This window comes from Somniosus microcephalus, chromosome 16, assembly GCF_052327205.1.
Source record: "Somniosus microcephalus isolate GS21.2 chromosome 16, FLI_Smic_1.0, whole genome shotgun sequence".
NCBI classification, from domain to species: domain Eukaryota; kingdom Metazoa; phylum Chordata; class Chondrichthyes; order Squaliformes; family Somniosidae; genus Somniosus; species Somniosus microcephalus.
The window spans coordinates 36,199,327-36,217,081 of record NC_141002.1 but is presented as its reverse complement, the minus strand read 5'-3'; the positions used below and the strand labels follow the sequence as shown (position 1 = coordinate 36,217,081).

The 17,755-nt window shown below is 51.2% G+C and overlaps 1 protein-coding gene across 1 annotated transcript in view; it reads left to right on the top strand.

Annotated features, from left to right (window-relative positions):
• Positions 1-17,755, top strand: part of efcab6 (EF-hand calcium binding domain 6) — a 166,475-nt gene that overhangs the window by 54,315 nt on the left and 94,405 nt on the right. The window contains exon 14 of the mRNA XM_086008803.1: positions 13,611-13,771. Within this exon, the coding sequence (XP_085864929.1) occupies positions 13,611-13,771 (161 nt within the window). The remainder of the gene's footprint in view (positions 1-13,610; positions 13,772-17,755) is intronic.

Here is a 17,755-nt window from a genome sequence, read left to right as displayed (position 1 = left end):
CGCCACGAGGCACCCATCCCCCACAGACGTCGCCCCAGCTCGTCAGCCTGCTGGGCTATGTTTCTACCACGCGCAGTTCGGCGCGAAGGCGAAGCGTTGCTGCCCCCCCTGCAGTTTCCCCCCCCAAAATAACCAACATCAACTGACGCTGCTACCACTGAGGAACGGGTCTAACGTGCACCCCGCGGCCGCGATGGCGATCGGCAACGCGGGAAAATTGCTGTTCATCACCGATACTCTCTCCGGTCATCGTTTTCTGTGCGACACCGGAGCGCAGTGCAGCATTTTCCCCGCGTCCGCCCTCGATGTGCAGACGGGGAACCACGGCCCCGCCCTTGAAGCGGCCAATGGCGGAACAATTCGGACCTTCGGCAGGCGGCGAGTGGAGTTGTGCCTCGGGGGGCAACGTTTTCACTGGGAGTTTGTTACGGCCAAAGTTTCCCAGCCCCTTCTCGGTGCAGATTTCCTGTGCACCAACAGCCTCCTGGTCGACGTTAGGAACCGGCGGCTGATCAACGCTGCAACTTTTAATTCTCTTCTGTGTTACTGCAGTAACACTACGTCACGCACCGTCTCCTGTGCGTTCCCGACTCCTGATGAGTTCGCTCGCCTGCTCAGTGAATTCCCCGACCTGACAAGACCCACGTTCTCCTCCACCGCCACGAAACATGGTGTGGAACACCACATCACCACCAACGGCCCCCCCGGTCTACGCGCGAGCCTGAAACCTGGCAAGCTGGCGGTCGCAAAGGCGGAGTTCACAACCATGGAACGGTTAGGGATTATTCGGCGGTCGGATAGTCCCTGGTCTTCACCCCTCCATATCGTCCCGAAGCCTGGTGGCGGATGGCGGCCATGCGGCGACTATCGACACCTAAACGACGCCACCACTCCTGATCGGTACCCGATCCCCCATATCCAGGATTTCTCTGCCCATTTGGCAGGGAACAACGTGTTCTCTAAAGTCGACCTCGTCCGGGGCTACCACCAGGTCCCAGTTCATCCAGAAGACCGCAGTCATCACCCCATTCGGCCTCTTCGAGTTTCTGCGAATGCCGTTTGGGTTAAAGAATGCCGCCCAGGCTTTCCAACGCCTGATGGACTCCATGCTGCGGGACCTCAAGTTCCTCTTCATCTACCTGGACGATATTCTATTTGCCAGTCCTACCAAAGAAGAACATACCTGTCACCTACGCACCCTTTTTTGACGCCTCAGCCAACACGGCCTGATTATCAACCCGGCCAAGTGTCAGTTTGGCCTCCACCAAATTGATTTCCTGGGGCATCGCATCACCTCAGAGGGAGCGGTTCCTTTACCTTCAAAGGTAGAGGCGGTGACATCTTTTCCACGCCCGCAGAACATAAAGGCCCTGCAGGAATTCCTAGGCATGGTAAACTTTTACCACCGTTTTGTGCCTAAGGCGGCACTACTCATGCAGCCCCTGTACGAGGCCCTCAAGGGCAAGACTGGCAAGAACCCGGTAGACCGGACGGATGACATGGCCCGGGCATTCACCGACACCAAAGGCGCCTTAGCCAACGCCACCATGCTGGCGCACCCGCTGCCAGTGGCCACCATCGCCCTCACCACCGACGCGTCGGACTACGCAGTCGGTGCCGTGCAACAGCAGTGGGTGAACGGGACGTGGCAGCCGTTGGCATTCTTCAGCCGTCAACTACGGCAGAACGAGAGAACATACAGCACGTTCGACCGGGAGTTGCTCGCCCTTTTTCTGGCCATCCGCCATTTTCGGTTCCTTCTGGAAGGACGTCCTTTCACCGCCTTTGTGGACCATAAGCCGCTGACCTTTGCAATGTCCAAGACCGCCGAACCGTGGTCAGCCCGACAGCAGCATCAACTGACCTACATATCCGAATTCACCACGGATATACGGCAGGTGGCCGGTAAGGACAACCTGGTGGCAGACTGTCTCTCCCGCGCGATCGTCAATATGGTTCATTTGGGCATCGACTACGCCCTCATGGCAGTGGACCAAGCCTCAGACCCGGAAGTCCAGGCTTACAGAATGGCCATCACTGGCCTCCAGTTGGCCGACGTCCAGTTCCATTCGGCAGGTACCACGCTGTTGTGTGACGCCTCCGTACAGGATCCTCGCCCTGTTGTGCCGGTCGTCTGGCACCGCAAAGTGTTCGACGCCATATATGGGTTGTCACACCCTGGAATGAAGGCCTCTCAGAAACTGATGTCAGCGAAATTCGTATGGCATGGCATGCACAAAGATGTCCGCGACTGGGCCAACACCTGCGTGGTCTGCCAAAAGGCCATGGTACAGCGCCACATCAAAGCTCCGTTGGCCGCCTTCACAGTTCCGGAGCGACGTTTTGACCATGTCAACGTGGACCTGGTAGGACCACTCCCACCCTCCCACGGTTTTTCACACATCCTGACCATGGTTGACCGCACCACCAGATGGCCAGAGGCGGTCCCCCTGTCATCCACTACTTCGGACGTGGCCAGGGCGTTCATTTCCTCATGGATCGCCCGTTTCGGAGTGCCCACAGATATTTCGTTGGACAGGGGACCGCAGTTCTCCTCCGAGCTCTGGAATGCAGTGGCCCAAGGACTCGGTGTCAAATTACACCGCACCACAGCCTACCACCCACAGGCGAATGGCCTCTGCGAACACTTCCACCGTTCAATGAAAGCCGTCCTGAGGGCCAGCCTCCAAGACGCTGGATGGGCAGACAAGCTTCCGTGGGTCCTGTTGGGCCTTCGCACGGCCCCCAAAGAAGACCTTCACTCTTCATCAGCGGAGCTTGTCTATGGTCAGCCGCTGCGAGTCCCAGGGGACTTCCTACCAACATCGACAGAGCCATGGTCCGCGTCTGCCCAGCTTGCTAGTCACCAAGAGGCGGCCAGATGTTTCGCACCGGTGCCCACTTCGCACCACGGGCCGCAGAGGTCACACGTTCCCACGGAGCTTCACAAGGCGGAATACGTTTTTATTCGCCATGATGCACATAGGGATCCGCTCAAGGCCCCATATACCAGTCCCTTCCGCGTGTTGGAAGCAGGGGACAAAACCTTCACGGTAGATGTCGGTGGTAAACTGGACCACATTTCGTTCGACCGCTTAAAGCCAGCGCATTTAGACCTCGACCGCCCCGTCGAGACAGCACAACCGCCGAGACGGGGTCGGCCATCCATCGTCATTACGGCAGATCAAGTGTGACCACCCGCCAAACCGCCAGCCGCCCAGCAGCCTCCGCCTCGAGAGTACAGGAGTCATTCTGACAGGCTTGTCAGACCCCCTCACCATTTGACTTTGTCCGTTAAAGCGAATTCTGGGGGGGGCGCATGTGGCAGAACCACTGAATGACACTGGATAACTGTATATAATTCTCTTTAATGATGTTCTAACACCAGCCTAAACCTGTACCATTGTGTTAGGCATTACTGTGCCTTGTATATAGAGTTTGCATGTACGGGGCATGGCCCCTTTAAGAGCACGGGAAAACGCGGGCAAACGCGATGACATCACATCGCAAACCACGTGACTGCCCGGGCAGTCCTCGTGGCATCTCCGTTGAGTAAAGACCTGTTTGATTGTTCTCCTGTGTCGATCTCAGTTATTCGTAGGAATTCGTCAATTCCTACATTGTAGTCATTAATAAATCCAATAAAGAATTCAGGAGAAACATCTTTACCCAGAGAGTGGTTAGAATGTGGAACTTGCTATCACATGGAGTAGTTAAGGTGAAGAGCATAGATGCCTTTAAAGGGAAGCTAGATAAGTACATGAAGGCGAAAGGAATAGAAGGATATGCAGATAGGGTGAAATGAAATAGGGTGGGAGGAGGCTCGTGTGGAGCATAAACGTCGGCACAGACCAGTTGGGCTGAATGTTCTGTTTCTATGTAACCTTGCTCACAGAATTGGGTTTTGTGTTTGCAGACATTTTCTCCCAGGGCTTTTTAAGTGATTTTATTTTTAAAAGGCCATCATGTAGTCCCTGTCCCAGAATAAATGGTCCTCATTGACCATTCATCCTCATTATGATTCGTTAAAAAAAGAACTTAAGGTGTCTCTATATGGGACACAGTGGGGATGACATTGTTCCATGTTGTAAGGATATAACAATTACAGATGACTGCTTAACTTAACAGTTATTTACTGGACTGGTTGGGCCACAAGATGGAACGTACATTGATGATGCTTTAGACAGAGCAAAGTGCATTATTTAGGTGCTCTCTAATTACTCTAGGTGGTGAATGCACTGGCCCCGATTTTATAGGGGGGTGGGGTGCGGGTACACTGCGCGTGAACCCTGAAGTGGCCAGGCACCTGGTGAGAACGGGTACATAGAGGCCCAGCCGATCTTAACGGCCGGACCTTATTTACACAGATTTTCCGGGAGTCCTGCCCAAACGTGGATAAATCCACTACTTGGCCAGTGGCCGGAACGGAAATAGTCCCCAGCAGTCAGTTGAAGGGGTGGGGGAGCGGAAATCTGGGGCAAGGGAGGCCCAAGGCTGCCTTGTGAGGCTTGGAGGACCTGCTCGTCTTGGCCCATAAGGAAACTTGGGGCTAGAATTTCATTATAGCCCAGGAATGGGTGGTATCATTAGAAATGGGAAACAAGGAAATGGCAGAGGCATTGAACAAATATTTTGTATCTGTCTTCACAGCAGAGGACACTAAAAACATCCCAGTAATAGAAAATCAAGGGGCAAAAGGGGGGGGAGGAACTTAAAGCAATCACTATCACTAGAGAAAAGGTGCTAGGCAAACTTATGGTTCTAAAGGGTGACAATTCCCTTGGACCTGATGGCCTGCATCCTAGGGTCTTAAAAGAAGTGGCTACAGAGATAGTGGATGCATTGGTTGTAATCTTCCAAAATTCCCTTGACTCTGGAAAAGTCCCTGCGGATTGAAAAACCGCAAATGTAACGCCCTTATTCAACAAAGGAGTGAGACAAAAAGCAGGAAACTATAGGCCAGTTAGCCTAATATCTGTCATTGGCAAAATGCTTGAATCCATTATTAAGGAAGTAGTAGCAGGGTATTTAGAAATTCATAATATAATCAAACAGAGTCAATATGGTTTTATGAAAGGGAAATAGTGTTTGACAAATCTATTAGAGTTCTTTGAGGAGGTAACAAGCAAGGTGGATAAAGGGGAACCAGTAGATGTAGTGTATTTGGATTTCCAAAAGGCATCCGACAAGGTGCCACATTAAAGGTTACTGCATAAGATAAGAGCTCATGGTGTTGGGGGTAATATATTAGATTGGATAGAGGGTTGGCTAACTAATAGAAAACAGAGAGTCGGGATAAATGGGTCATTTTCAGGATGGCAATCTGTAACTAATGGGGTGCCACAAGAATCATTGCTGGTGCCTCAACTATTTTCAATCTATATTAATGACTTGGATGAAGGAAGCAAGTGTATTGTAGCCAAATTTACAGACAATGCAAAGATAGGTGGGAAAGCAAGTTGTGAGGAGGACATAAAGGCCAGAATTTTGCCGGTGCTCAGGGGGCGGGTTTGGAGGCGGGACATCCGGCAAAATCATAAAGATTGACAGTGGGTCGGAACTACTGACACTTCGCGTTCTTTAGAGGCTAGTATAGTAGCAGGATATCCACAGGGTGAGGCACCGGGGACGAGTAGGCTGCAGGCCAGGGGGAAAGGGTAGCTCAGGGGCCAGCTCCCTGGAGGGCGATTTCGCACGCGAGCTCTGCTGCACAGGACTCTGATGAGGACCTTGATGGGGCGGCGTTTAGAAGAAGGGTGATGGCCATGCACACGGAGATGATAGGTGCAATGGCAGGGTACCTGACAGCCTGTCGGCAATGGTAAGAAGCGTGGAGGAGTCCACCTCTAACATTGCACAAGGCTCTGCGCACACCATGGAGCCCATCATTTCCAGTCTGCAAAGGATGGTAGGCTCCCAGAGAGACCATGGTGACCCAGACCTGATGCCGTGTGTGATGGGCGATCTGGCAGCTTCCATTGCAGCATAGGCGGAAGCTGTAGTGCTGTAATGCAGTTTATGTTTGGTAACATCCAATCTCGGACTGCTCTCAAGCTCTGACTGCTGTCATCGTGGCTGGGTCTACCACCGTCAACCGGGGCTTTCACAGTGTCGCAGCAGGCCAGCAATCTGCTCCAGCATCCCTACCAGATTGGTAGGGATGCTGAGGTCCTGCCCAGGAGTGTGGCAGTGGGTCAGTGGAGCAGGAGCCTGCTGTCCTGTCTCAGGATGACTGTATTTCTGCTTCCACCACTGCCACTCTGCCATTGTCCTTGTCACTGCCTGTCATCCAGCCAGCCCAGACTGCTGCCGCCCATGCTGAGATGGTGCAGTCTACAGCCGGGCCTTCCAGGCCCAGAGCTGGTTGAGGGCGTCCTGCAAGGCCATCTGAAGTCTCCCGCATGGACACTCAGCAGCCCTCCACTAGCCCTGCTGCAGCCACTGGGCCAACACTTCGTAGGACCACTAGAGTAGGCAAAGGCACAGTAACAAGGGGCACTAAGGGATTGCACAAGGGCGAATAGTTAATATTTTTGTTATAAATATGTGTTAAATGATTTTTGATAAATTTATTAATTGAGTTTGGATTCTTTTGTGGCGTCTCATTTCAGCTTTGCGCTGTGATAAGGCCTGTGACAGGGATGGAATGTTGGGGATATGGTGAGCAACGGGGATCTAGGGTTTAATTCATTCAAACCGCAGTCTGATGAGGTGATCACGGACCGCCCTTCCAGAAGGCTAATTGAGTGGCTGCCTCCTCCCTGGCTCCTCGTCATCCTCCTCGTCATCCTCCTCGTCATCCGCCTCGTCATCTGCCTCGTCATCCGCCTCGTCTTCCTCCCCGTCTTCCTCTTCCTCCCCGTCTTCCTCTTCCTCCTCGTCCTCCTCCTCCTGCTCTCCCTCTTCCTCCTCCTGAGGTGGTCCCGCAATCCCTGGTGGTAAGGGCTGGGCCCCTCATGATGGCCAGGTTGTGGAGCATGCAGCAGACCACCACGATATGGGACACCCACTCAGCCGAGTACTGAAGGGCTCCTCCCGAGTGGTCAAGGCAGCAGAACCATTGCTTCAGCAGGCCGATGGTCTGCTCGATGATGTTCCAGGTGGCAGTATGGCTCTCATGATATTAGTGCTGGGCAGGAGTGTTGAGGTTGTGGAGGGGAGTCATGAGCCAGGAGGAGAGCGGATAACCCTTGTCTCCGAGCAGCCAGCCATGAGCTTGACGTGGTGGTTGGAAGAGTGCTGGCACACCGGTCTGGCGCAGGATGAAGGCATTGCTGCCAGGATAGCGGGCATTGACATTGAGGATTCGCTGTCTGTGGTCGCACACCAACTGCACATTAAGTGAGTGGTAGCCTTTGCGGTTACGGACAATCTCAGGATTGTTATGCGGTGCCCGCAAAGCCATGTGGGTGCAGTCAATGGTGCCCTGCACCATGGGTAGTCCCGCTAACCTGGCAAAGCCACATGCACACTTGTCCTGCATCTCTCTGGTGATGGGGAAGGAAATGTAGTGCCTTCTCCTGTCGAGAGCCCCTGTGATCTCCCGGATGCAGCGATGGATGGCAAACTGTGAGATGTTAGCTATGTCTCCTGTTGCAGACTAGAAGGATCTGCTGGCGAAGAAATTGAGGGCGATGATGACCTTGACTGCCCTGAGAGAGCCGTGGTCGCCCTAATCTGAGGCTGGAGGTCTGGTTGCAGGAGGTGGCAGAGTTCTGTGACCACCTCCTTGGTGAAGCGGAGCCTTCTAATACACTACTCGCTTAATTGGAGGTAGGAGAAGTGCTCTCGGAATACCCTCGGAGGGTAAGGCCTCCTGTTGAGGGCCCCGATGGCTCACCTCCTCCCTCTGGGCACATGTTCCAGTCTTTCTTGCTGCCTCAGCTCCCTCCGCCGTAGATCCTGGAGGGCGAGGTCGACTGCCAGTACAGCCTCCATTAATGTAACCAAGTGTAGCAGTTTAATTTTTTTAAGAATATATGTAGCTACTTTTTAGTTGCCACAACACTCCTGATACTAAATAACCTTGAAATTACGGAATGAGACTGTTGGACGATGTGAAACTGACAAGAAAGTACTGAAACTCCACTAACCTACAGCTGTGACTCATTACTGATGATCCCTTTAAATAACGCCTTTGGAGCCAGCTTCCTGGTGCTTCATGCCAGCTCTCCCTGTCGCTGGTTACGCCAGGTGCTAAGGTAGGTGGCAACAATCAATTTTGCAGATCAGGCGGTCAGTGAGCGTTGCACACTCACTGACGTCATGATCCACCTGTTGTTGAGGCTCCCGGTGATAACTGTTAGTGGCAGCACTGCGGGGGTGGGGGGCAGGATTTGGCATGCGCCATTAGATTTGCCTTACCCTGGCGATAATGCTCTAGCGCCCCATTAGCACCATCTGGCATAAATGGGAGGTGCTAAGGTACTGAATTTTTCCCCCTTAAAATTTAATCTTTTACACTTCCCTGCTGGGCCTCTTCTGGCCCACAATCCAGCTCCTGGCAGGCCTGGCCTAATGGGGAAGTCATCACTTCTCCCCTACTCAGGCCTCCAACTAAAATTGTAGATCAGATCCTGAATACATCATCGGACCCAATCTACAAATTTAAAGCAGCACCCCTATTCCTGCCGGTGTCCCACTCACCTGCTCAAAAGAGCAGATTAAGATTGAGGCATGTCGGGAAGGCAGCGGGATCAGAGGGGATAAGTAACTGACCACATTTTAACTGCCTCCCCACCTGGATTTTGCTAGGCGGGGGCAGTTAAAATCAGGACCTGTGTGTTACTGAGCTATATAGATAAGGAAGCTTCCAGGTTTGATGCCTCAGATCTGTGTTCAGTGAGCTGATCTAAGCACGGTAGCGGCTTGGGTAGCCTTGGCATCTCTGGGAAAAGTCAACTAGGATTCCAACTTCTGACTGATGTCACTATCAAATGGCTTCTGCTGGAAGGTGGAAGTGTATGGACACTGGGTGAGGACAGGTTCAGGATCAAGCACCCCTATCCCTGGCGGTTGACGGAAATAAACGCTGGCTTCATTAAACTATGATAGTAAGGGTTCTGCACCTGAACCAGGACACTTTGGGGAATTTGGCACCAGATTTGTTAGTTTCTACCCACAAAGGCACCATCAGCTCCATTAAGGTAAGTCTCTGGTTAGGCTTTATAGGCTGCTGGGGTGCTTTAGGGCCAGTTTGTTTGGGTATCTTGGCTGTGCAATAGTTTTAGAGAGTGATTATATGATGTGCTGCAGTTTTTTCCACCAGCAGAATTGAACCACTGACTACCAGTGTCTGCAAAACCTAGGATACTCACAGCAATCTTAGTTACCAAATTATATATTTTTTTAAAGAGAGAAGCATATATGCTGTATATAGCTGGGCAGTGTAGTGTCTGAGGATCAATAATACTCAGACAGCAGGAGAACAATAAAACAGGTATTTACTGAACAGAGAGTAATTCAAGACTGAAATACAGAAGCCTGCTATGGCTTTATATACAGGGGTGGTCACTGCCGGTACTGCAGTATAGAATCAGTTCTTCTCTTAAAGGCACATACACAACAATTCCTCCCCTTTTAGATAAACAGTACATAACATTCATTTAACAACTAAATAATAACTAATTACAATTACAATTTTCTCTGTACTATATACATCAACTGAAATAATCATTTATAAGTTCAGTCTTTGAGGAGGCTTCCTGATCCTGACTGGATAGCGCCTTTCTCGAGTATCCTGTTCTTGCGGCGGAGTTGTTTCTGGCTCATTGTCATTGGTTGGTTCGTCAGCTTCCAATACCACTGCTTCTGAGGTAGACGCAATCTGTACTTCGGGTTGATTACCAGGTGCACCTGCTCGTGGTACAGTTTTGGCTTGTTCCTGTGACTCTAGAATCTGGTCAGCATGGCGTCTCACGATGCTCTCTCCAACGCCCACTGTGTACATTAGTGGTCCCTGCTGTGTGCATATCGTTCCTGGCTGCCATTTTTCTGTTCGGTAGTCGCGGGCCAAGACTGGTTGCCGTATCTTGAAGCTCCTGGTTGGCTTCTCATTTATGTGCTGGAATTGCTTATCCTCAACATCTCGTCTTATGTTTGGTTTGAGCAAAGCCAGGCGACATCTTAGCCTTCGGTTGAAGAACATTATGGCTGGAGCTTGGTTGGTGACTGCATGTGTTGCATTCCGGTAAGCAAACAAGAAATTATCCACCTTGTGTTGTAGTGGTATGTCGTCATTATGCATTGCCTTTATGGCCTTTTTAAAGGTCTGAACAAACCTCTCAGCCAATCCATTTGTGGCTGGATGATATGGGGCAGATGTGTAATGCTTCACCCATTATTCCTCAGAAACCTCCGGAAATCCTCTGACACAAACTGTGGCCCATTGTTGGAGCAAATCTGTTCTGGCAAGCCATTCCTGGCGAAGATGGTCCGTAGAACTGCAATAGTTTTCTCCGTGGTGGTGGAGGACATTTTGGTGACCTCTGGCCATTTGGAATGGGCGTCCACAGCGATTAGGAACATTGAGTCCATAAATGGACCAGCAAAATCAATGTGTACCCGTTGCCATGGAGATGAGGGCCACTCCCATGGATGTAGCGGGGCCTGTGGTGGAGCGTTTTGGACCTTCTGGCATCCTGTGCATCTCTTGGTCATATCCTCGATTTCTTTATCGATTCCCGGCCACCACACAAACGCCCTGGCTAGGCTCTTCATTTTTACCCCTCCCAGATGACCCTCATGAAGCTCATTGAGCACTCTATCTCTCAACTTGGGTGGAATTACCACTCGGGATCCACACATCAAGGTCCCCCGGCACACTGACAGCTGTTCTCTCCTTGGCGAGAATGCTGGCAACAGTGAGTCGCCATGTGCTGGCCATCCCTTCACCGTCAAATCATAGACCCGAGAGAGTGTCGAGTCATTTCGGGTTTCTTTCTCTATACTTGAGTTTGTAACAGGTAGACATTTGACTATGGTCGCATGGAATATCTCAACAGGGTCCACTGCAGGTGCTTCCTCTACCGTAGGCAACGGTAGGCGTGACAGCCCATCAGCGTTTCCATGCTGTTTCGTACCCTTGTACTCTATGTCGTACTGATGTGCCCCTAGAAAAAGTGACCATCTTTGCAGCCGTTGCGCCGTCATCACCGGAACGCCCTTCTTTGGGTTAAAAATGGAGACCAGGGGCTGATGATCAGTCAGTAGGGTGAATTTCTGCCCGTGCAGATAGTGATTGAACTTCTTCACCCCCCACACCAGGCAGAGGGCCTCCCTGTCAATCTGGGCGTAGTTACGCTCGGCTGAGGTTAACGAGCGTGACGCAAAGGCTATTGGCCTCTCTGAACCGTCAGGGAATTTGTGTGACAGCACCGCTCCGATGCCGTAGGGAGACGCATCACATGCTAACCGAATCGGTAGTGTTGGATTGTAGTGGGCCAATACTTCTTTTGAAGTGATTAGGCATTTACATTTCTGAAAGGCACGCTTACACTTTTTATCAGTCACAGTTAGCGCCTGAATGGAATGCCAATCCAATTGTATTTTTCGGATCCATTCACGTCCCAATAATGGTGGTCCTCCATCTGGTAGTATATATAGATACAGTTTCTGTGTTTCCTTGCCGTTGTATTCAACTGGCACCCTTATTTTTCCTCTGGGGTAGACTTTTTGCCCCGTGTATGTCTTCAATACAATGGACGTGTCCTTCAAGGGTATGTGTGGGAGTAGCCACTCATAGTCTCGTCGATTCATGACAGTTAGGGCTGATCCTGTATTCAATTCCATCTTTACTTGGGACCCTGCTATCATGAGGGTGACCCAAATGGTTCGGTGATCCTCCTTAGCGATCACATTGTGTAGCTTTAGACAACTTAGTCTCCTGCTCCCAGAGTCATTATCACTCTCCTGATCTTCCGAACTACTGTCTGTCATTTTTTTTACTTTCTTGTACTTTTCCTTAGTAGTTCTTGTAGTGTTGGTTTTCTTTCCCGACCTGCAGACTCTTGCTATATGTCCCATTTTCCCGCATTGCTTGCATACTTTGTCCTTAAACCAGCAGTCCTTCTGATCGTGGGTTGTTCTGCCGCAGCGATATCACTTTTCTGCTCCATACGCCATTTCGTTAGCGCTGTATTCTTGTGGTTTCTGTTGTATTTCCGCAGCTCCCCGTGCTGCTGCTTCGTAGGATACTGCCACGCTGAAAGCCTGTTCTAGCGTCAGGTCCTTTTCCGAAAGTAGTCGTTTCTGGGTTCCTTCACTCTGGAGCCCGCAGACAAACTTATCCCATAAGGTGTCTGCCAGTCCTGCTCCGAACTGGCAGTGCTTCGATAACTTGCGTAGTTCCATAAGATAGTCAGCATTGTTCTCATATTTGTGCTGGTTTCTTTTATGGAACTTGAATCTTTCTGCTATCAGCAGCGGTGTAGGGTTTAGGTGTTCCTGTAAGATATTAACAATCTCTTCAAAACTTTTCTCCATTGGTTTAGCTGGGGTAATTAAATTCCGCAATAGGCCGTACGTTCTCGCGCCCATCAAATTTAATAATACCGACGCCTTCTTTCCATTGGCCACCTCATTGGCATTGCAGTACACTTCAATTCTTTCCATATACGTGGTCCAGTCTTCTATCTCGTTGTCGAAAGCAGTGATACTGCCACTCTTCGGCATCTTGGGTGATTTAAAATGGCGCCTCCCGTGCTTTTTCTTCTTCCCCAATGTAATAAAATGGCGCCTCTCGCGCTTTTCCTTCTTCCCCAATGGAATAAAATGGCGCCTCCCGCGCTTTTCCTTCTTCCCCTTGCTGCCACGCTGCTCCTAGCGTTCTACAGGGTAATGGCGGCGACCCGCGGCTTCGGCGCGTCTCACTTTTCCTTCCCCGCGTTCTATCCTCTCCACGCTGCCCTGTTCTTTAGCACCGACCGCGCCCTGTGCGCTCCACCCTCTCTCTCTTCCTCCCGACGACGCTGCACGGCCCCTTTGCAGAGCCGCTCGATTGAGCCCGAGCCCGCCGCAGTCCGGAAGGGTCAGCGCACTACCTGCTACCAGCACGACTTGCTGAAACACCTCGACTGGGGAGCCAGGCCCAGCTCTCCACAGCCTCCCCTGCAACCCTCCGATGGATCCCTGGACAGTTGCCCGCGGTCGACGCCCGCCGTTCTGACTTTGACCTCCAAGAAGCTTCTCTTCAGGGAAAAGATCCCCGTGAGGTGATGCAGTACTGCAGGTGAGTTCAAACCTGCCCGTCGCCAGTGTAGTGTCCGAGGATCAATAATACTCAGACTGCAGGAGAACAATAAAACAGGTATTTACTGAACAGAGAGTAATTCAAGACTGAAATACAGAAGCCTGCTATGGCTTTATATATAGGGGTGGTCACTGCCAGTACTGCAGTATAGAATCAGTTCTTCTCTTAAAGGCACATACACAACAGGCAGTGAAGACTTAAATAAAATAATCCATTTGTGCCCATGTTTAACATTGCATATATGGAGTTCAGGAGTTATGCAGCTGATGGTACATGATGCTATATTTTCTGTCTAACAATACTACCCAATCTCTGTCTTCCTACATTTACATCAATTTTTCCTGCTCAACTTTCCAACTAGGTGGAAGATATTCTGCGGGACAAAATTAAATTGAATTGGAAAGAAATGCAAAAGGCTTTTTTGAAGAGTGATCCTGAAAGAACTGGCACAATTTGCCTTGCTGAATTGCGAAAGATCCTGGAAACCTACTGTCTCACCATTTCTGATCAGCACTTTGAACAGTAAGTGACTGTAGTACTAATTAACAAAGACAGGCCTTTTTGGCAAGTGTATTACTGATTTTTGTAACCAGTAAAAGTTTGAGATGTGTTCTCAGCAGATCCCCAGTGGATTACAGGCTAAATCTATCCTTAGTTGTGGCACTGACCTGTGCAGAACAGAAAATTCTTAGGGGGAGAAATTAGGTTGCTTTGGCCTCCCGTTGGCGCCCCCGCAAAGCCCCTAGTGCCCGGGTGCAACGCCGCTAACGCCTCCCGCAAAATTCAGCGGGAGGTTAGCAGCAGCAGTAGCCGGTAGCGCCCCGCGGTGCTGCAATGACGTCATTGCCGTGCGCAACGCCCCGGTTGGACCCCCTGACCAATCGCTGGCTGATATGTCCGACAGGGCAGCTGTGGCGGTGCTACTTATAGGGCAGGTGCCAGGTGGCCATTTTGTCTTGGCCGACTGCCAGCACCTGCCCCCTTCCCCTTTTTTATTCGGGGTGTCGGCTGCAATTGCTCAGCCCGGCACTCCTCTTGAGTGCCGGGCTGCTTTCCCAGCACCCAACTCCCCGGTGGTCCAGCAGGGCCCCAGTGCACGCAGCGCTAGGCCCCTCCCCTTTAATCAGGGGAGGGAGGCCTGCAAGACCGCGGCGCTACATGCTGATGTACGTGGCGCTGTTGCATGTAGCACCGCAATATTCAGTCGTAGCGCCCCAGGAAGGAGATGGAGCACTTCTAGTAGCACCCCGCCTCATGTTTAGGGTGCTACCACTGAATTTACGGCGCAGAGGCGCTAACTTTTTCAGGGCGCTAAAAGTAGCACCCTGGTGAAGTTAGCGCCCCAGAGGGGGCGCCACCGAATTTCTCCCCCTTAAGGGGGAAAAATTCGGTATTGCCCATTTTGGGGCGCTAACATCGCCTGGGCGTTAACTTTAGTGCCCAACGCTAACTAGCGCTGGTGACCACAAAATTCTGTTTTAGTGCCACAAGAGAGAGGTCGAGCGCTAATTCAAGCGCTCCGCTTCCTTCTTAGAGTGCTAACCCCGAATATTGGGGCGGTGCATTCTGCAGCGCTACGCATGGCCATATAGTGCTGCCGCATGGAAGGGCTCTTCCCCCTCATTAAAGGGAAAGGCCCAAGCCCACAACTCTGTGGGACCCTACCTGGACCACCGGGGAGTGGGGTGACGTACCAGTAGCTCCGCACACAAGAGGAGTGCCGGGCTGCCAGATTGCGGCACGGACTTGCGTTCAAAGACACAACGGGCTGCGACAAGTAAGTCGGATGATTTTTTATTCCCCACCCACCACCTCCCCTTTACTTAGCACCCTGCGAGGCTCCTGCCGCTCTGTTCCCGCCCCCTGAATCGGTCGCTGTTATCGCCCGGCGCAGATTCAGGGGGCACAGGCCAATTTTGCAGGCGAGGCGAAAATGGGGCACTGCACACGGTGATGACGTGAATTTAGCGGGAGTCGTTAGTGGTGCCACGCATGGGCAAAGACGTTTGTGCCCCGTTAGTGCCCCCTGGAGGCACTAACGGGAGGCGCTTAGGTGTCCAATTTCTAGCCCATAGAATCATAGAATGGTTACAGCGCAGAAGGAGGCCATTCGGCCCGTCGAGCCTGTGCCAGCAATATCAGCCAAGGTCCACGACACAGAGGCAGTGGAGGGGCCAAGAGAGGTTATGGAGGGAAAGAGCTTAGTGTTGTCGGACATGTGGAATCTGATTCCTAGGGGGAGAAATTGGCCTCCTTTATGCTTCCTGTTAGCTCCTCCGGGGTGCGATAAAGGGGTGTAAATGGGTTTGCGACCAGGCGCGGCGAATTGAGCGACACCCGCGAAATTTCCTGCCGCTTTTACGGTGGCTGTAAGATTTAGCGCCTTGGTCCCTAGTGCCCTGTGATCATGACATCATCCGGCGTGCAGCGCCCCGTTAGCGTCCCGGATCAGAACTTCCCTCTCGCCCCCTGCCTGAGTGCCTACCGTTAGCAATGGCAGGTAGAGGAGGTGGTATGCAGTTGGATGGCCGCTGGAGGAGCACTATTTAAAGGCGTCAACATCCGGTTTATTTTTACTCGGCAAAGAATGCTGCCTTGTCAGTTTCACATAGGCAAACAGGCGTCTTGAGCCATTTCAGTGTTTTTCACTTTAAGGAGTCTTCTGCCTCAGAAAAATTATTCACTTTCATTTAGATGAGATTTCAAAGTGCAACATTTCCATACTTCAATGAGGCTGTACTGGCACGGGACCTCGCCTTCCAGCATCAATGTCAGAGGCAGTGAGAAAGATTGCAAAATGTGTCCGGAGGGAGGAGGGCCAACAGGGCTCTCAACAGGAGGACTTTCCCTCCCAGGGTATTCCGGCAGCAGTTCTCCTTCGTCAATTTCACTAAGGAACAGTGTCTTGGAAGGCTCCGCTTCACCAAGGATGTGGTCACAGAGCTCTGCCACCTTCTGCAACCAGACCTCGAACCTCAGACCAGGATGAGCACGGCTCTTTCAGTGGCAGCCAAGGTTCCCGTCGTCCTCAATTTCTATGCCAGCGGATCATTCCAGTGTGCAATAGGAGACATATCTAACATATCGTAGTTCGTCGTCCTTCGCTGCATCCGCGAGGTCACAGATACTCGCTACAGAAGGAGAAAGGAATACATTTCCTTCCCCATGACCAGAGAGAAGCAGCATGAGCGTGCATGTGGCTTTGACAGGATAGCGGGCTTCCCCATGGTGCAAGGCGCCATTGACTGCACCCACGTGGCTTTGCGGGCAACGCATAACAATCCCGAGGTATTCTGTAACCACAAAGGCTACCACTCACTTAATGCACAGTTGGTGTGCGACCACACACAGCGAATCCTGACAGTCAGTGCCCGCTATCCTGGCAGCAGCCACGCTGTCTTCCTCCTGCACCAGACTGGTGTGCCAGCTCTGTTCCAGCCACCACATCAAGCTCGTATCTGGCTGCTGGGAGACAAGGGCTTTCCACTCTCTACCTGGCTCATGAGCCCCCTCCGCAACCCCAACTCATATAATGATAGCCATGCTGCGACCAGGAACGTCATTGAGCAGACTATCAGAGTGCTCAAGCAACAGTTCTGCTGCCTTGACTGCTCGGGAGGAGTCCTCCAGTAATTGTGGGTGTCCTTTTTCGTCATCGTCTGCTGCATGTTGCACAACTTGGCCATCATGAGGGCGCAGCTATTGCCACCAGGCATAGCTGCACCACCTCAGGAGGAGGAGGAGGAGGAGGAACAGGAGCACGAACAGCAGCAACAGAGGAGGCAGCCACTCAAGTGGATAACTTCACATTTATCCATGTTCTACTGCATCTGCCATGTATTTGCCCACTCACTCAACTTTAAACTAAATAGTGGGGGGGAAGATCCAGGTGAGCGGGAATTTAAAAAGTCAATAAGAAATGAGAAAACAATAGAGCAGGATAGAGATGGGGGAAATAATAACCAGAGTGTGACAGGAAGGGACAGAATGTTTAAAAATAAGAGTGCAACAGAAAATGGAGCCAAAACAAGGAGAAATGGTAAAAAGACAAAGTTAAAAGCTCTATATCTGAATGCACGCAGCATTCGTAACAAGATAAATGAGTTGACGGCACAAATAGATACAAATGGGTATGATCTGATCGCCATTACAGAGACATGGTTGCAAGGTGATCAGGGCTGGGAATGGAATATTCCAGGATATCTGACAATTTGGACGATAGTGGATGCATTGGTTGCAATATACCAAAATTCCCTGGACTCTGGAGAGGTCCGAGCGGATTGGAAAACCGCAACACCCCTATTTAAGAAAGGAGGGAGACAGAAAGCAGGAAACTCTAGACCAGTTAGCCTAACATCTGTCATTGGGAAAATGCTGGAGTCCTTCATTAAGGAAGCAGTAGCAGGGCATTTGGAAAATCATAATACAGTCAGGCAGAGTCAGCATGGTTTTATGAAAGGGAAATCATGTTTAACAAATTTGCTGGAATTCTTTGAGGATGTAACG